This window comes from Erpetoichthys calabaricus, chromosome 1, assembly GCF_900747795.2.
Source record: "Erpetoichthys calabaricus chromosome 1, fErpCal1.3, whole genome shotgun sequence".
Taxonomy (NCBI): Eukaryota; Metazoa; Chordata; class Cladistia; order Polypteriformes; family Polypteridae; genus Erpetoichthys; species Erpetoichthys calabaricus.
In genome coordinates this window covers 343269991-343290675 of record NC_041394.2, presented here as the reverse complement: position 1 = coordinate 343290675, position 20685 = coordinate 343269991, and the positions used below count along the sequence as shown (strand labels likewise).

General features: G+C 38.9%; 3 protein-coding genes across 3 annotated transcripts in view; 1 reads left to right on the top strand and 2 right to left on the bottom strand.

The window, feature by feature from the left end:
* Nucleotides 1-5632, top strand: part of LOC127527617 (zinc finger protein 501-like) — a 52656-nt gene extending 47024 nt beyond the window's left edge. Inside the window, exon 3 of the mRNA XM_051926765.1 lies at nt 3208-5632. Within this exon, the coding sequence (XP_051782725.1) occupies nt 3208-4076 (869 nt within the window). The 3' untranslated portion in view covers nt 4077-5632. The remainder of the gene's footprint in view (nt 1-3207) is intronic.
* The window catches only part of LOC114664931 (gastrula zinc finger protein XlCGF57.1-like), a 607208-nt gene that overhangs the window by 133648 nt on the left and 452875 nt on the right, over nt 1-20685 (bottom strand). The gene's annotated exons all lie outside the window — the stretch shown is intronic.
* LOC114642418 (zinc finger protein OZF-like) overlaps nt 1-20685 on the bottom strand; it is a 227469-nt gene that overhangs the window by 196849 nt on the left and 9935 nt on the right. The window lies entirely within an intron of this gene.

Genomic DNA, 20685 nt, shown 5'->3' with positions numbered 1-20685 from the left:
TGATTTCTTATTCTTTTGCATGTTTGTCACACAAAATGTTTCTGATCATCAAACACATTTAACCATTAGTCAAATATAACACAAGTAAACATAAAATGCAGTTTGTAATGGTGGTTTTTATTATTTAGGGAGAAAAAAAATCCAAACCTACATGGCCCTGTATGAAAAAGTAATTGCCCCCTGAACCTAATAACTGGTTGGGCCACCCTTAGCATCAATAACTGCAATCAAGCGTTTGCGATAACTTGCAATGAGTCTTTACAGCGCTCTGGAGGAATTTTGGCCCATCATCTTTGCAAAATTGTTGTAATTCAGCTTTTATTTGAGGGTTTTCTAGCATGAACCGCCTTTTTTAAGGTCATGCCATAGCATCTCAATTGGATTCAGGTCAGGACTTTGACTAGGCCACTCCAAAGTCTTCATTTTGTTTTCTTCAGCCATTCAGAGGTGGATTTGCTGGTGTGTTTTGGGTCATTGTCCTGTTGCAGCACCCAAGATCGCTTCAGCTTGAGTTGACGAACAGATGGCCGGACATTCTCCTTCAGGATTTTTTGGTAGACAGTAGAATTCATGGTTCCATCTATCACAGCAAGCCTTCCAGGTCCTGAAGCAGCAAACAACCCCAGACCATCACACTACCACCACCATATTTACTGTTGGTATGATGTTCTTTTTCTGAAATGCGTGTTCCTTTTACGCCAGATGTAACGGGACATTTGCCTTCCAAAAAGTTCAAATTTTGTCTCATCAGTCCACAAGGTATTTTCCCAAACGTCTTGGCAATCATTGAGATGTTTCTTAGCAAAATTGAGACGAGCCCTAATGTTTTTTTGCTTAACAGTGGTTTGCGTCTTGGAAATCTGCCATGCAGGCCGTTTTTGCCCGTCTCTTTCTTATGGTGGAGTCGTGAACACTGACCTTAATTGAGGCAAGTGAGGCCTGCAGTTCTTTAGACGTTGTCCTGGGGTCTTTTGTGACCTCTCGGATGAGTCGTCTCTGCGCTCTTGGGGTAATTTTGGGCGGCCGGCCACTCCTGGGAAGGTTCACCACGTTCCATGTTTTTGCCATTTGTGGATAATGGGCTCTCACTGTGGTTCGCTGGAGTCCCAAAGCTTTAGAAATGGCTTTATAACCTTTACCAGACTGATAGATCTCAATTACTTCTGTTCTCATTTGTTCCTGAATTTCTTTGGATCTTGGCATGATGTCTAGCTTTTGAGGTGCTTTTGGTCTACTTCTCTGTGTCGGCAGCTCCTATTTAAGTGATTTCTTGATTGAAACAGGTGTGGCAGTAATCAGGCCTGGGGGTGGCTACGGAAATTGAACTCAGGTGTGATACACCACAGTTAGGTATTTTTTTAACAAGGGGGGCAATTACTTTTTCACACAGGGCCATGTAGGTTTGGATTTTTTTCTCCCTAAATAATAACACCATCATTTAAAAACTGCATTTTGTGTTTACTTGTGTTATATTTGACTAATGGTTAAATGTGTTTGATGATCAGAAACATTTGTGTGACAAACATGCAAAAAGAATAAGAAACCAGGAAGGGGCAAATAGTTTTTTTCACACCACTGTATATATATATATATATGTGTGTGTGTGTATATATATATGTGTGTGTGTATATATATATATATATATATATGTGTGTGTATATATGTATATATGTGTAATTTTTAATGTACTGTAGGTAGATCATTTTGATCTGGTCATTTTAAAAGTAGCTCACAAGCCGAAAAAGTGTGGGCACCCCTGATCTACAGTGAAAAGCAAATATTAATAATAAAATGTTTCAAAAAACAGCAAATACAATACAGACATGCATTCAATTCAAATGCCATATACTTATTTTTATTGTAAGGATTCTAATCTTAATCTGACAGCCCTGGTAAAAGCCAAAATGCAGGTCTATCTTTTAGATATGAAAGATGACACAGAATATAATACTGTATATGTATGCATGCTACTTGGCAGGTGCGGGGATTTCTTTCTGAAGCGCCAATCCGAGGAATGAAAATCCACTGAAATATTGGAGCAACAACTGGAGTCGGTTTCCTGCCATTGCCAAAATAGCACGCAAGTTCCTGTCAGCCCCATGTACTAGCGTGGACAGCGAGAGATTATTCAGTTTGGCTTCTAATGTGATCAACGAAAAGAGAAACAGAATTTCCTGTGACAAGGCAGAGATGCTCTTGTTCGTTAAGAAAAACCTCCCCATCATGCTTAAAAAATAGAAAAGAATGTTAAGCCTCCAGAAAACAGTTACTTATTTCTTTACTGTTGTACTGTATGCTTTTCTGATTTTTAAAATTATAGATTGGTTAGATTTATTCCATCAAAAAGAAAGAAAAAATGTTATGTGGTAAACTATTTAATACTGCAGACTGTAAAACAATGGATCAGATAGCCAGTCAAATGTGGTTGAGCAGAAGCCATTTTAATGATTGTAAATCATCTGCAAAAGTTGTTATTCTTAAGTTGTATTGCTTATTTCATTGTAATTGTACATTTTACCATTTTTTTCAGTTTTCATTTTTTCGTTAATTGTTGAATTTGTTGTATTTGTTCCATCAAAAAGGAAGAGAAAAGTGTTATTTAAAGCAACAACCTGCAGAACTGTTTCCCATATAACCAACAGGTAGCTAGCTAAATGTGGCAGATATCATTTGTTTTTAATGATTGAATGTGGTGTGCAAAATTGTTATACAAATAAATGTTCACTTTGTCTGTAATTCTTGTCCAGACAGATCAAGTCTCATTTTTCTCTGTATCTTAAAAATATGTATATCGGCATCGGTATCGGCAGATAAGTACATAGGCATTATCGGATATCGGCATTGGCCCAAAATTCCCATATAGGTGCATCCTATATATAATGTTATAATATTTCAAGAATATGATGACAAAATGATAATGCCTTTCTGTAATGTAGTACAAAAAACCAACAATAGTCTTGTTGATTGTGCCTATCGCATGTGATCTATTTATTTTACTATTTTTACTTTTTGGCTCCTATAATTGTGCTCATGTGCTGAGTAGTTGAAATACAAATGAAAATAATGAACAAGTTGAGTCTCTATCTCTTATGCTTATCAAAGTTTGTTCATAAATTAAACCACTATTTATTTAGTGTTGAAAAATAATGTCAGTATGAAACCGGTGGGTTTCAAACTAAAATTTTTTATCTTTTAAATTTTCTACAGGAATCAAACTTCACTGCTGTTCTGAATGTGGTAAACAGTTTTCAGCAAAAGTCCAACTTCGAAGGCACCAAAGACTTCACACAGGAGAGAAGCCATATGACTGTTCTGAGTGTGGTAAACAATTCTCTTACAGTAGTCATTTTCAGATACACATTAAAACTCACTCAGGAGAGAAGCCGTATTGCTGTTTTGAATGTGGCAAAAAATTTTCACATAAATGCAGTCTTCAGAGTCATCAAAGAATTCACTCAGGAGAGAAGCCATATTACTGTTCTGAATGTGGTAAAAAGTTTACACTAAGAAGCAGTCTTCAGAGCCACCAAAGAATCCACACAGGGGAGAAGCCATATGACTGTTCTGAATGTGGCAAAAAGTTTTCAGATAGAAGCAGTTTTCAGCGCCACAAAATGATTCACACAGGACAGAAGCCATATTGCTGCTCTGAATGTGGCAAAATGTTTTCACGGAGAAGCAATCTTCAGAGCCACCAAAGAATTCACACAGGAGAGAAGCCATATTACTGTTCTGAATGTGGAAAACAATTCTCTTACTGTAGTAGTTTTCAGACACACATTAAAAATCATTCAGGAGAGAAGCCATATTGCTGCTCTGAATGTGGCAAAATGTTTTCACGGAGAAGCAATCTTAAGAGCCACCAAAGAATTCACGCAGGAGAGAAGCCATATTGCTGCTCTAAATGTGGCAAAAAGTTTTCACATAGAAGCAGTCTTCAGAAGCATCAAAGAATTCACACAAGAGAGAAAAAAAATGACAGAAACTCCCCCACCTTGTCCACAGACGAACACAGTACAATGCTAAGCACCAGAAGAAAGAATTCAAAAAGTTTGATGAAAACAAATAAGATGTAATTGGGGAAACTACAAGTAAAGTGGTAAATACACTGCCTCCCTCCAACAGCCTCATGTGGAAACAGAACTTACTCATGCATGGCTTATGAGGGGCGAACTAAGACCAAAAGATGTACTCCTCATCATAGGTTCACGAAACAGTAGCTTGGACACAAAGTGCTTCATATCAAAAATACAAAAATAGAAAAAAAAAATAACCCATAATTGTCACTTCTGGCACAAAGAGCTAGAAACGGTCACACATCTTGTTGCTGGGTGCGAGGTACTGATTGCTGAAGGATTATACACTGCACAACACCACAAAGTGGCCAGGCTCATTCGCTGGAAACTTGGCAAGAAGTACAACTTACCAGCACCAGAAAGACACTGGGACCACAACTCAGACCGCACAATGGAAAGTGAGGAGGTGTAGGTCAGTTGTAGCACAGAAATACTGACTGACTGAAAAATAGAGGCCAGAAAACCAGATGTAAGAAATCCTGGATAACAGAAGTATTAGTTCCTATGATTACTCAGTCTGAAGAATGGAGAGGCAAGAAAGAAACAAAATACCAAGAAATGCAGACTGAGGTATGACAAATGAAATGTGGACCAAAAAAAAAAATGTAAGAAGTGCCTGTTGTTCTAGGATGAACAGGACTGATAAAGAAAAACATTCAGGCCCATCTTAACAAATTACAATAACTCCTTATGATCTGCAAAAAGAAGCTTTATTAGGAACAATGCAGGTTGTACATTGAGTCCTTGTGGCAATCTTAAGAGAGTGAGAAGTTAAGCAGTACAATGAGACTGTCCTGACTAAAGAGTGAAGTTCACTCCTGTTTTGATAATAAGCACACCAAGATAATTTGGAAGAATTAAACCCGAGAGAAGCTGAATTGCTGTTCTGAATTTGGTAAACAAATCTGGCACAGAAATACTCTTCTGATGCACATTCAGATTCACACAGGAGTGAAGCCATATGGGTGTTCTGAATGTGGCAAACAGTTTTCATGGAGAAACAACCTTTTGGATACAACTTCTACATTTATTTATATAGCACATTTTCAAATAAACAATGTAGCTCAAACTGCTTTACAAGATGAAATAAGAAGGAAGTTAATATAAAACATAAACAAGATTTGGCAATAATATTATACAGCATGTATCAAAGAAAAGGTAATATTGAATGGCCAAGTGGACAGAGGAAATGCAAAAAAAAAAAACTCCAGTTGGGCCGAAGAGAAAAAAATCTGCAGGGGATCCAAGGCCAAAATACTACCCGGCCGCCACTAGGCATTCTACCTAAATCAGTCCTTGTGGTTTATATGCTTTACATGAAGATTTTGATGATGATGGCCATGTGGACACCTTGGACACCCGCCATTCAATCCATAAACACGAGGCAGTGTGGTATGTTGATCAGGAGGTGGTGGAGCTCATCGTCACCACAGAAGAAATGGAGAAGACAGCAGAGAATAGTACAGATTAGTATGGAACTGCACATCCCACAGGAAAATGAAAATCCAGTGTCCATATAGACAAATAGGGATACAACTAAAATGTAGCTATGAAAAGCCATTTTAAACTAATGTGTTTTTATCATTATGTTTAATGTTCTGCAGTATTAGCCTGGTAAATTTCTATTGGTAAAGTATTTTAAATTTTAGGTGTGTAACAGCAAAAGGCCACCTCACCAGTTCTTTTCAGATTGGATCTTGAAATTATAAGTAGACCTTCATTTGAAGATCTGAGGTTCTGACTGGGAGTGTAAGGGGACAGACATTCCAAAATGTAGGACTGGGTGAGATTATTTAAGGCTGTGTAAACCATTACAGTCGATCTCCTACTTACAAACAGGTTCCATTCCAGCAGTCTGTTTGTAAGTCCATTTTGTTCATAAATCCAGCACGTATTGGCATCTGTTGATAAAAGTTTTAGTTTCAGACAGCTCTTGATTTGGATATATAAACAATGTTTTTTGGTATTTTTAATGTGCTTTGAGCAAATTACAAGTATTGTACATTAAATGGTTATTTTTGTTATTATAAAGATCTTTCCAACACTGCTGCCACCATTCGGCGGACATGTGAATTATCCTTAAGTGCTAATTTTGGACTTGAGGACCACTTTGTTCATATATATGAAAGTTCACATCTCAAACGTTCTTAAGTAGGGGACTATCTGTTGTAGTATTTTAAAGTCAATTCTAAATGACACGAGTAACCAATGTAAAGACACTAAAACTGATGAAATGTGCTCAGACTTTCATTTTCTGGTTAAGATTCTTGCTGCTGCATTCAGCACTAACTGTAACTGATTAATGGCTTTCTTAGGTAGTCCTGTAAAGAATACATTATGGTAATCTATTTGACTGAAAACAAAAGTGTGAACTAATTTTTCAATGTCTTATAAAGTTATAAGAGGTCTAATGTTGGCTGTATTCCTGAAGTGGAAAAAGCAGTCCTGGTAATCTGACTAATATGTGATTTAAAGTTTAGGTCAGAGTCAGTGATTACTCCTAAATTCTTTATCTCACATTTCACTGTTAAGCCTAAGGCATCAAGTTTATTTCTAACGCCCTCACAATGTCCATGTTTGCCAATAACTAAGATTTCTCTTTTCTCCTTATTAGTCAGAGAAAGTTACTACTCGTCCATTCAGAAACACAAGTAATACACAGGATCACAAAAGAATTCACACAGGAGAAGCCGTTTTGCTGCCCTGAATGTGGAAAACAATTCTGTCACAGTAGCACTCAGTCAGTCATTTTCCAACATGCTGTATCTTAACAAAGGGTCACAGGGGTCTCCAACAGCCAATCCCAGCTAGCACAGGGCACAAGGCAGGAACAAACCCCAGGCAGGGGCACCAGACCACCGCAGACAATAGCACTCTTCACAGTTTATTTTTGTATTGCCCAAAATCACACAAGAAGTGCTGCAATGGGCTTTAATGGGCCCTGCCTTTTGACAGCCTCCCAGCCTTGACTCTCTAAGAAGACAAGAAATAACTCCCCACAAAAAAAAAAAAAAAAAAACCTTTGTAGTGATAAAAATGGAAGAAACCTTAGGAAAGGCAGTTCAAAGAGAGACCCCTTTGCAGGTAGGTTGGGCGTGCAGTGGGTGTCAAAGAGAAGGGGGTCAATACACCACAATACACAGAACAGAACACAAGTAATCCTCAATACAATATAACAGTCATATTACAAACACAGAGCAGAATTGAACAGTAGATGATATCACATAATATGATTTGGATTTGTTCAGAGTCCTGGAGACCCCGGCCATCAAGCTGCCTCACCCTATTGGCCATTCCACAGCTGAGACAGCACTGGGCCAGCCAATCTGATGAAAAGACTCATCTACCTCTACGATTCCTGCGATCCTCCATCAGAGATGACTTTACCTTAATAATAAATAATAATAATACATTTTATTTATATAGCGCCTTTCCCATACTCAAGGCACTTCACAGAGTTTAAGAAAGAACAACAGGGTATACAGTATATAGCATTGTACAAACCAGATAAATAAATAAAGAAGATTAAGACAGTAAATTCAGAGAAAAGCCTAACAGACAACATAATTGATGGTCTCGCACACACACACACACAGGTTACATGAGCATCTTGACAGAGAAGTAAACTGAGAGAAGGGTAATAAAGTCAAGTAGAGCTAAAAGCCTTCCTTAACTGATGAGTTTTAAGTTGTTTTTTAAAAGAATTCATGGAGTCAGCTGACCTGATTAATTTCGGTAGGTCATTCCAGAGTCTGGGCGCTATACAGCTGAAGGCCCTGCTGTCACCCATGGAGTGTAGATTAGTGAGGGGCACAACAAGATTGCCAGAATCAGAGGACCTTAGTGGGCGGGCAGGCACATAGTGATGGAGAAGGTCATTGATGTAGTTTGGCGCGAGGTTATTTAAGGCTTTGTAGGTTATTAGTAGGATTTTATATTCGATTCTGTAAGACACAGGGAGCCAGTGGAGACGGAGCAGGATGGGTGTGACGTGCTTGCTGCTGCTGGTTCGTATAAGGACTCTTGCAGCTGAGTTTTGAATAAGCTGGAGCTGTGATATAAGATTAGAAGGGGCACCTGCCAGCAGCGAGTTACAATAATTGATGCGGGATGTGATAAAAGCATGGACAAGTTTCGCAGCATTAGAGAAGGAGAGGAAGGAGCGAACACGGGATATGTTACGGAGGTGAAAGTAAGAAAGTTTCTTAATGTTAATTATGTGGGTGGAATAAGAGAGGGAGGAATCAAAAATGACACCAAGATTCTTTACAGTAGAGGCAGGTCTGATGAGATCACTGCCAAGATGGACTGGGAAGGAGCTCATTTTATTAAGTTGAACTTTAGTCCCAATTTGCAGAAGTTCAGTTTTGTTGCAATTTCATTTTAAAGAGCTCTGCTCCATCCAGGTATTAATTTCACTAAGGCAGGTTGTGAGCTGAGAAAGCTCTGATGAAGTTCCACTTTTAACATTGAAGTAGAGTTGAGTATCATCTGCATAAAAATAATAACCCAGTCCATAGCTACGTATAATTTGGCCAAGGGGAAGCATATAAATACAGAAGAGAAGAGGGCCGAGGACAGAGCCCTGAGGGACTCCTTGTGTGACTGGCGCTGAGCTGGATCTGCTGTTGCCAAGACTAACAAACTCTTACCTATCAGTCAGATAGGACTTGAACCACTGGAGAGCAGTGCCAGAGATACCCAGCATGTTCTCCATTCTGGACAGTAGGATGTCACGTCTGACCTGAGTGTCAAATGCTGCACTGAGGTCTAACAGAATTAATATGCTGGTTTGTCCAGAGTCTGCTGCCATAAGCAAATCATTGGTTACCTGTAGCAGAGCAGTTTCGCAGCTGTGCCGTGCCCTGAAACCAGACTGAAAGGGTTCCATCAAATTATTAGAGGTTAAGTAATTGGTGAGTTGGGAAGCTACAACACGCTAGAGAACTTTTGTCAGAAAAGGTAAGTGGTAAATAGGCCGGAAATTGTTAAGATCTTCACCATCAAGACCAGACATTTTTAACTTTGAGGTTACAGAAGCGATTTTAAAAGTGAGTGGCACAGAGCCAGTGTCCAGGCATAAGTTTATTATTGTTGTAACAGTCAGGATTATGGCATGAAGGCAGGACTTAAGTAGTGTGGTGGGGATGGGGTCCAGTACACAAGTAGTCGGGCTCATCTTTCAAAGCAGGTTATTAACAAAAGCAGATGTGACTGGTGAGAACTTAGAGAAGGAGCTGGATGGAGTGGGAAAACAGGGAGAGATATAAACAGATGACGTATTTATGTTAGTTGAATTATTTAGATCTTTAATTTTGTTACAGAAAAAGTGGATGAATTCCTCTCAGACTTCCGTAGAAGAGGTAGTTGGGTTAGATGTGGGTTCGAGTAGTTTATTAACTACAGAGAACAAAACCCTTGCGTTATCATGGCCATTTTCTTTTATTCTGCCATAATGGGTGTTCTTGGCAGAAGTTAGTGCTTCTCTGTAAGCTCTTTGGTGGTCAGAGAAAGCCTGGATGTGCACGGTGAGGCCAGCTGCTTTCATAGATCGCAATTCTGAATTATACCAAGGAGCTGAACGCTTAAAGGAAACCTCCTTATGCTTTAAAGGAGCTGTTTTATCTAATGCTGAATGAAGGGCTGAGTTATAGTGGTCAACAAGACTATCTAGTGTTGGTGAAATAGGTGAAGACAGTAAAAGATCAGAAATGGATCCAGAAAGGATAGAGGGACAGATATTTTTAAGGTTTCTGTAAGAAATTTGTCATTTACAGGTAAGAGGAGGGAAAGGCAGTGAGACAGTGAAAAATACCGCTTTATGGTCAGAGAGTCCCAAATCAGTGCTGTAAATGTTGGCAACAGATAGTCCAGAAGTCCAGATCAGGTCCAGTATATGACCACCAGAGTGGGTGGGAAAATCAACATATTGTGTCAAGTCAAAACAGTCCAGTAAGGATAGGAATTCATTTCTCAGTTTACATGTAGTAATGTCAATATGGATATTGAAATCACCAAGAAGGATAATTCTCTGAGTGTAAGAACTTAGGTGGGTCAAAAGATCAATCAGATTGGATAAGAAGGATACATTGTATTTTGGGGGATGATAAAGAACAATGAGTGAGACAGGACCTGATTCCGTTATTAGTTTAAGAGCCAGACACTCAAAAGACAATGGACAGTCAATTGGGATTTATTTTATGTTTAAATCTACTCTGACAATTACTGCAAGCCCACCGCCTTGTCTTGAGCTGCGAGGCTTTGTGTGGAAAGTGAATCCAATTGGAGTCGCCTCTGTGAAAGACATAAATTTGTTTCGTTTTTGCCAGGCAGGCTGAACAACTTGGTAGGTGGGCATCAAGTGCCACATTTGAGAAGCGAGAAGAGAAACAGAATAGGTGATGGTTAGTAACAAATTCTAACTATCATGTTTTATTGCTAACTAGCAAAATACCCGCGCTTCACAGCGGTGAAGTACTGCTTTAAAATTTTAAATAATAAACTTAGGGAAAATGTACCAATAATTATTTGTTAAGGATCTCTTTGTATACCACGTTGTCAGTTCGCCCCTCCGGTTGTAATATGACCAAGCTGTGCACTGAGCTTACTCTTGATCATGCAACGTATAGTTGGCCATGTGAAAAGCAATCTTGCCTCAAATCAATGCCAACCTTTTGTAGGGTCTGTCCCTGAGACTAATTAATTGTCATTGTGAAGCAGAGCCTTACTGGAAATTGGAGGCGTTTGAATTGAAATGGGAGATCAGAGGGTATAACGGGGATGCGAGGAATAAAAATTCTCTCCCCTGAGCCACTGCCAGTAAAAATAGTTGCCTCAATTAGGTTCTTTTGCAGGCATGTGACCTGAAGTCTCGTGGCATTACAAAGTTTCGGTGGCTGTAAGTTTCTCAGTAACATTATTGGTGCCCCAACCTTCAAAATTAGATTATGCTCAAGAGTGCCTGGAGAATTCAGAGTGTGGACCGAGCTGCAGGCTATGGACGTATATATGTATGTATGTAGGATTCAGTTAGCGTTGGGAACCTGCATACCAAATTTCTTGAAGATGGGCCTATTAAATAACAAAGACCATTGGAAAGTTTAATATGGCAGCCGACAGTGGTGTCATACCACCGAAATAAGTATGTACATCGGTTTCGGTTAGCGCAGGGAAACCGCCTACTAGTTTTCGTTAAGATGATGCCATAAATAAGAAAGTTTAACATGGCAGACATTGTCGACCGTTATGACCGTTACGTGTAGAATTTCGAAATTAAACCTGCATAACTTTTGTAAGTAAGCTGTAAGGAATGAGCCTGCCAAATTTCAGCCTTCTACCTACACAGGAAGTTGGAGAGTTAGTGATGAGTGAGTCAGTGAGGGCTTTGCCTTTTATTAGTATAGATGTATATGTGTATGTATATATATATATATATATATATATATATATATATATATATATATATATATATATATATATTATAGATTACTAGCAAAATACCCGCGCTTCGCAGCGGAGAAGTAGTGTGTTAAAGAGGTTATGTAAACATATATATATACATAAACATATATACATATATCTACATATACACATATCTACATATACATATACAGTAATCCCTCGCTATATCGCGCTTCGCCTTTCGCGGCTTCACTCCATCGCGGATTTTATATGTAAGCATATTTAAATATATATCGCGGATTTTTTTCTGGTTCACGGATTTCTGCGGACAATGGGTCTTTTAATTTCTGGTACATGCTTCCTCAGTTGGTTTGCCCAGTTGATTTCATACAAGGGACGCTATTGGCAGATGGCTGAGAAGCTACCCAACTTACTTTTCTCTCTCTCGCGCTGACTTTCTCTGATCCTGACGTAGGGGGATTGAGCAGGGGGGCTGTTCGCACACCTAGACTATACGGACGCTCGTCTAAAAATGCTGAAAGATTATCTTCACGTTGCTACCTTCTGTGCAGCTGCTTCCTGAAGCGACATGCTGCACGGTGCTTCGCATACTTAAAAGCTCGAAGGGCACGTATTGATTTTTGATTGAAAAACAAACTCTGTCTCTCTCTATCTCTCTCTCTCTGCTCCTGACGGAGGGGGTGTGAGCTGCCGCCTTCAACAGCTTTGTGCCGCAGTGCTTCGCATACTTAAAAGCCAAACAGCCCTATTGATTTGTTTGCTTTCCTATCTCTTTCTGACAGGCTTTGCTCCTGACGGCAACTCCTTTGAAGAGGAAGATATTTTTGCATTCTTTTAATTGTGAGACGGAACTGTCATCTCTGTCTTGTCATGGAGCACAGTTTAAACTTTTGAAAAAGAGACAAATGTTTGTTTGCAGTGTTTGAATAACGTTCCTGTCTCTCTACAACCTCCTGTGTTTCTGCGCAAATCTGTGACCCAAGCATGACAATATAAAAATAACCATATAAACATATGGTTTCTACTTCGCGGATTTTCTTATTTCGCGGGTGGCTCTGGAACGCAACCCCCGCGATGGAGGAGGGATTACTGTATATACATATACACATCCACATATACATATATATATATATACATATACAAATTTACATATCTACATATATATATATATACATATAAATATAGACATACATATATACATACGGGCGGCACGGTGGCGCAGTGGGTAGTGCTGCTGCCTCGCAGTTGGGAGATCTGGGGACCTGGGTTCGCTTCCCGGGTCCTCCCTGCGTGGAGTTTGCATGTTCTCCCCGTGTCTGCGTGGGTTTCCTCCGGGCGCTCCGGTTTCCTCCCACAGTCCAAAGACATGCAGGTTAGGTGGATTGGCGATTCTAAATTGGCCGTAGTGTGTGCTTGGTGTGTGGGTGTGTTTGTGTGTGTCCTGCGGTGGGTTGGCACCCTGCCCAGGATTGTTTCCTGCCTTGTGCCCTGTGTTGGCTGGGATTGGCTCCAGCAGACCCCCGTGACCCTGTGTTCGGATTCAGCGGGTTGGAAAATGGATGGATGGACATTTGTATGCATAGCCCTATTTGCCCGTTTTCGTTTTTTTTCTTTCTTCAGTAATATTTCAGCAAACCCGGAGCTTGTCAGTTCAAATCCTGGTACTGACACCACTGTGTTACCCTGAGGAAGTCACTTCACCTGCCTGTGCTGCAAAAAACAAAAGTAATGTAACAAATTGTACCTCAGATGTTGCAAGTTGCTGGAATAAAGGCATAAGTAAAATAGATAAATATGTATTATACACATAGTAAGTATTAATTTATTTTCAGTCAAGTCATCTGCAGCAAACCTTTATAAATGAGGGTTTCTCCTTCTTAGATAGTGCAAACTGTTTCTTCTTCATTGAGGTTTTCTCTTGGAGAGCTTTTTTCATTTCATTGAAAATTAAAGCAGCAGCTGCCAAAATATGTAGCATTCTTATTAATTTTTCAACATTGTGTAAAATAACTTCATGAAGTAACATAAAAGGTTTAAATACTGGTTATCCTTTTACACTAAAATATTACTAAAGAGATACAAAAAAAGTAAAATGCATATGTTCTTTTTCTTTAAGGAGATTTAATATTACTGAAGAAAGAAAAAAAAACTAAAACAGCCAAATGGGGCTATGCATACAAACTTAAAAGGTTTAAATAAAACAGAAATATATACTTTTATTTTTACTTGCTTAACTTGTGGAGGGTGTATCCTGTAGCAAAGCCCTAACTTTTTTTGTGAAAGCCCGTTTCAGTCAATAAGTCTTAAAAACATGTGTAAAGATATTGACAATAAGCTACGCAAACCCACCAAGACATGGAATCGTTTAAATCAAGTATCATTACATCTTCCTTTCTTAAAGAGAAGTAAGGCAGTACTTATAAGCTTACACACATATATATATATATATATATATATATATATATATATATATATATATATATATATATATATATATATATATATATAGACATACATTCATATATATATATATATCTATATCTATATACTGTATGTATATCTATATATATCTATATCTCTATATACATCTATATATATATATATATATATATATATATATATATATATATATACATCTATATATATATATATATATATATATATATATATATATATATATATATATATATATATATCTATATCTATATCTATATATCTATATATACATAGATATCTATATATATCTATATCTAAATCCCCGCGAAGTACTGCTTTTAAATTTTTATTAAGAAGAAAAGCTTTTTAAATTGAGGGAAAATATCCCAATAGCAATTTGTTAAGGATCTGTTTTTTTGTGAAGCAGCCTTAACACAGCTTTTCCGCTGTTTTATAAACGAACGCCATATAAGGTCTTCCTTTTTCCTTGCTTCGCCAAGGAAGGAGCCTTTTTATTAAATCCAAGGGTTCTTCGCTTTTTTTTTTGTTTGTTTATTACGATTGTTATAGTTCTGTTTGTATACGACGTTGTCAGTTCAGCACTCAGGTTGTAATATGACCAAGCTGTGCAAGCTTACTGTTAAGAATGCAACGTATAGTTGTACATGAGAAAAGCAATCTTGCCTCAAATCAATGGCAACCTTTTGTAGGTCTATGAACTTAATTTAAAGTTTAGGTTTACACGGTGCTTTCTTTCTGAAGTACCTGCACTCATGAATATGTCTGTATGCGTCAGTCGCTCAAATCCCTGCGCTTCGCACCGGCGAAGTACTGCTTTTAAATTTTTATTAAGAAGAAAAGAAAACCTTTTAAAATTGAGGGAAACTATACCAATAACAGTTTGTTAAGGATTTGTTTTTTTGTGAAGCTGCCTTCACTCGAGTGATCACTTCAAGCTGACTTGCTGGCTAACCATAAGCGTTACCTGGTAGGTAACCACCCATACAATCAGATTGTGAATCAGACTACGAATGCCGTGAATGTAATTACCCCGATCTACATGCTGTCAAATAAACGAACCACACGCTGTGGCACAATTTTAAGGGCTTCGCTTCTAGTGCTGACGTCCGAGGTTCGATTCCCGTAAGGGAGTGAAGTGAGTGGGTGGTTACCTACCAGGTAACGCTTATGGTTGGCCAGCAAGTCAGGTAACATCAGCCACGGTGCCTTCAGTTGTGAGAAGCAGATCATAGAATGGATGAAAATAGTTTACTGTCAAATAATGCAAAGAGTACGCGACACGTGTTTCCCCCTTATTCTTGGCTCATCAGGCGTACACACTCACTGCACTCGCTTATGGTAATCGAACCTCGGATGTCAGCGCTAGAGGGGCTTCGCAGCGGTGAAGTATTGCTTTTAAATTTTAATTAAGAAGAAAAGAAAACCTTTTTAAATTAAGTCTTAAAAAGAGGTGTAAAGATATTGACAATAAGCTACGCAAACCCACCAAGACTTGCAATCGTTTAAATCAAGGCACGAGTCGAAAAACACCATCCCATAATATTAGTTAACGATTAACACATTTCTATATGTATTGTAAGCATACAATATAACTGATAATATGTTGCACTTATTTATCTGGTGTACTGACATTTTTGCGCATTTAACGGCTGAAATCTAACGTGGTTTGTGCCCTTCAGAATGAAAAGAGTTTGCATTTACCTTTTTAATAAAAGGCGAGCTTTTAAGCCTGAGAAATCACCCCGTAAATGCACACGTTTAATTGCACATGTTAGTATGTATGCTTACACAGTATTAAAAGACACTCAACAATTACACAGTATTAAAAGACAGTCAACAATTAACGTCATTTACCTTCGTTCCCGCGTTTGACTTGTGCTGTAAATCTCTTCCTCGTTTTCATTTCACGTGATTATGTAGGAGGCGTAATACGTGATGATGCAATATGTGACTCCGCCTCCTCCATTAGAGTATATGGACAAAAAACAGGTTCCAGTTATGACCATTACGTGTAGAATTTCTAAATGAAACCTGCCTAACTTTTGTAAGTAAGCTGTAAGGAACGAGCCTGCCAAATTTCAGCCTTCTACCTACACGGGAAGTTGGAGAATTAGTGATGAGTGAGTCAGTCAAACAAGTTCCAGTTATGACCATTACGCGTAGAATTTCGAAATGAAACCTGCCTAACTTTTGTAAGTCAGCTGTAAGGAATGAGCCTGCCAAATTTCAGCCTTCTACCTACACGGGAAGTTGGAGAATTAGTGATGAGTCAGTCAGTCAGTCAGTCAGTCAGTCAGTGAGTCAGTGAGGGCTTTGCCTTTAATTAGTATAGATATGTGTGTATGTGTATATAATATATATATATATATATATATATATATGTATATGTGTGTGTGTGTATGTGTATATATATATATATATATATATATATATATATATATATATATATATATATATATATATATATATATATATATTTATAAAATCCCTATGTGAATCCAGGTGTCCGTGTGTGGGTGTCTTCTGATGAAGTGCGCATGCGCGGGGCACGGTGCGATGCGCGATATTACTGTCAGAGAAAGTTAGAGGCGTTTTACGGAAATACAAACCAGTATTACTGCGAGAGGAAATTAAAGGTACACAATACAGTGACGCATATTACAGCCACATACAAGCCAGTATTACTGTCAGAGGAGATTAAAGGCATATTATGGACGTACAAGCCAGTGGACATACAAGACAGTATCCTTCAATAAGGGCGCGAACAAAAAGGCGAGCCTCTAAAGGGTGACCTCAACTGGGCGCAGCGAATAAAGGCGCACGTAAATAAAGATCTGCACCTGTTGCTCTTCACATATTCCAGAGCCATTTGAACTAAATTATCTACGAACGCCTTTATTCACCGCACTCAATTGTGATCGCCCTTTGGAAGCTCGCCTTTTTGTGTGCGCCTTTATTGAATAGAGCCGTACAAGACAGTATTGCTGGTACAGAAAATTAAAGACACACAATACACGGCGGCAGCCCACGAAGAACGGTCAGCTCAGTAAGTAAACATCAGCAAATGAAAGGCTGAAAGAAAGAGAAATACGACCAACAAAAAGAATGAGGTCAAAGTCCCTTGCCATTTAATATAGACTGTTCCTACTAATGTTTATGCACTACTGTTCTAGCGCCCGTTATTGTAATGGGCTAAATGACTAGTATATATATATATATATATATATATATATATATATATATATATATATATATATATATATATAGCTGTACCCGGCCATGCGTTGCTGTGGCTCAGTCTAGTTAAATGGAAAAGAAAGAAAAGAGAAAGCGCAGGTTTCTAATATGCTTAATTTCACAATGCTTGTGGGTATACAATATTTGTTGCTGTTCCATTGTCTGTGCAGAATGTTAGACTGAATAACATTGTTAAGTTCGTAGACGTCTTTGTTTTTGGCCGCAAGAATAGCTCGTTCACTCAGCCAATCGTGATTCTTACAATTGGTTTGAATATTGGGAAATACTTTTTCAACCAATTCTTCTTTTGACGTCACTAAACTGCAGAAGTTATGTGGCAATGAAATTCGTCCTGAGGTCGGATCAACCGGCACCTTTACGTTCCCAATTTCCAGATTTTTCCAACCCCATTATTGACAGTTTGCATTATTTGATCGTAAATGCCTTTTTGCCGAAGCGTTAGAGTAGGAATATTTGATTGCACATACGACAAAAGATCACCCGTGTTGTAATTTTGTTCACGACGCAATTCTACATCGAACGAAGCAGCAGCAGATCGATTCGGTGATGGCATTCCCAATTGATTGAGAACTTTGTTCGCGATTTCTAAGCACAAATCTTCAATCATTATCAACGCTTAGTTGTAGATGTCTGCTGTGAAATCCATGTTTATTTTTGAATTTTACTTGCGTATTCGACAGAAAATACCTTCAGCCATGTGCGATTTATATTTCTCCCATAACTGTGTTGGAGATGAAGGAGAGCAGGCAGTCAATATGATTGCAAACAATGCTTACAAATGTATTTGATCGAAACATTGAAACAGAATCGTAAAATATTTAGTATAGCGTGTGTTGCTTTTACGTCCAACAGATGGCGCTGTGTTTTCAAAAAAAGCATGTTTTTACCTGTCACAGGTGTGACATCTATATAATATGTGTATAAAAACACGCGCGTATTCGAATGCAACGTTGTGTCAAAATTTCAAAGCAATCGGTGAAGAACTTTCGGATATTTAAGGTTTTGAACAAACGAACAATTACATTTTTTATATATATCACTTGGGTCAATACCTAAAGAAATACACACAGCAAATGCAATTGAGAATACACCAGAATCTGTATGATTTAATTGTTGCTGTGCGTCTTCATAAACTATGGGAGGTTTGTAAGGAAACAAAGCATGAAGGAAACGAAGCTGCTCTTCGGTGAGGTTGAATTTTTTATCAGCGTTTAAACTGTCATAGACATGAATTACAGCACCATCATAATAGGTACACACCCAGTGAGTCACTCGTTCAGTAGCTGCAGAAGGTAATATTTGAATATGTTTTGCATTTTGTGGAATGGGCATTATAGGTATGTCAGGAGTCCACATTAGCAAAACCTCTTGAGGTTGGAAAATTGTATGCGCAACTAAAATTTCGTTGAATTTGCTCATGTGATCTGTTGATAAATAATCATTATTTACCAACTCATTCATTGCAAAATCTAACAGTGGTAAGATCACTCCTTCCATAACACTAAACACAAACACTAAGTAGACACTAACACTAAAAAACGGCAACACCGCCAGGAAGAACACTAAATGAGATAAAGTAAAAGTCTACTAAACTTCTTTATTATAACTGCTTTATTGTAGCAGGTGAGGGGACGCTGGCGCACGCTTGTTGTCGCCGCTCCTCCCTGTTAACAACATGTTTCACAACATTCGCCTTAATTCTGCACTTTCTTATGCTTGTTTTATTTCGTTTATTGTACGTATAGTTCGTGGATACAGCTGACTCGAATTGCATGGATTTGGCTTAATATTTACGGATTTTATGGACTCCACTTTACTGGGAACAGCCGAGTCTGTGGAACACGGGACGAGACCTACGAACATTTCTTTGTACCTGGCGATCTAGCACCTCGGGATGATCTGTCTCCGTGATTATATTCGCTACGCTGATCTGCTCCTCTTTCATCTTACAGTAGTCTACGACCGGGAACTGATCTGATGTTCATACTAACCTGGCTTATGGCTCCGGGGCGATCACGCCTGAAATTACCAAGCGTTACTGTTTATGGCTGTGTATTAGAACATCCAAATCCTGCTTCCTCCTGCTGCTGTGCTTTCTGCTGCTTGCTATCGCCGCTCACCTACGCTACCACACCCGCCTGTCCTACCGGCTCCGTTGTGCTGTGCTGCTTCTACACTGCTATCAGCTAAGTATCACTCACTATTTTAGCGCTTTGAGTACTAAGAAAAGCGCTATATAAATGTAATGAATTATTATTATTTATTATTAAACACTAAAGTACAAAAACGAAGTAGAAAGTAACACTAAACCGCAGCACCGCCGGGAACACCGGCACACCGCGTCTACTAAACACTAAGAAACACTAAAGGAACAAATGCTAATCAGTAAGCACCGCGTCTACTAAACAGTAAATCAGTAAAGGAGAAAGGACGGCAAGACCACGTCAGCTGTGGAGCTCAGCTCGGAGCGAAATGAAGTGAATGAAATGAGGTGAATGGTAGGGGAGATGATCACGTGACTCCAACACCCGCCTTAACTCTCAGTCCCCACACAAACACAGTCACATGGATCCCAACTCTCCTTTATATATATATATAAATTTTTTTCTACAAAACTATGAAAAATGCTGTCTTGCACATCACAAATAAGCAAAATACTGGTCACAAATGTCACAATTAATCTTTATCATCCTGGTCAGCAGTACAAATCTCCAGACATTGTGTTTATGTCATTGCACACCCAACTTGTGGTACATATGCACTAACAACATTCTTCATCACGACCTCCAATTTCCAGCTTCATAATCATCACTCTGTCTGACACTCTTTTCACCTCCAAAACACTCTTGGCATACTCTTACTTCAGAATAACCCCTACTCCATTTCTCATCCCATCCACACCATAATAGAACAATTTGAATCCACCTCCGATCCACCTGGCCTTACTCCCCTTCCATTTAGTCACTTTCATGCATAATTTATTAACCTTCCTTTTCTCCATCATGTTTGCTAACTCTCTCCCCTTACCTGGCATACTGCCGACATTCAAAGTCCCTACCCTCAGTTCCACTCTCTTTACCTTGCTCCTCTCCTCCTGCTTCCAGACACGTCTCCCCCGTCGTCTTCTCCTTCTTCTTCGGCCAACGTTAGCCCAATTTCCGCCAGCACCCTGATGGCTAACAGTACTGGTGGCGGTCGTTGTTAACCCTGGGCTCAACCGATCCGGTATGGAAATTTGTATTGTTGTGTTGTCCACATATTGATTTGATGCCGTTCCTGACATAACCCTCCCCATTTATCCGGGCTTGGGACTGGCATGCAGAAACATAGTGGTTTGTGCATTCCCTGTGGTTGAGTTAGACAGGTAGTGGTAATACTCCCAAAATATACTGAGGCTGAACTTTGAAGCTTTGGGAGCCCTATGCATCTGCAGAGTCTGCATATAGAAAGTATCGGCTCTGTATATTGTACA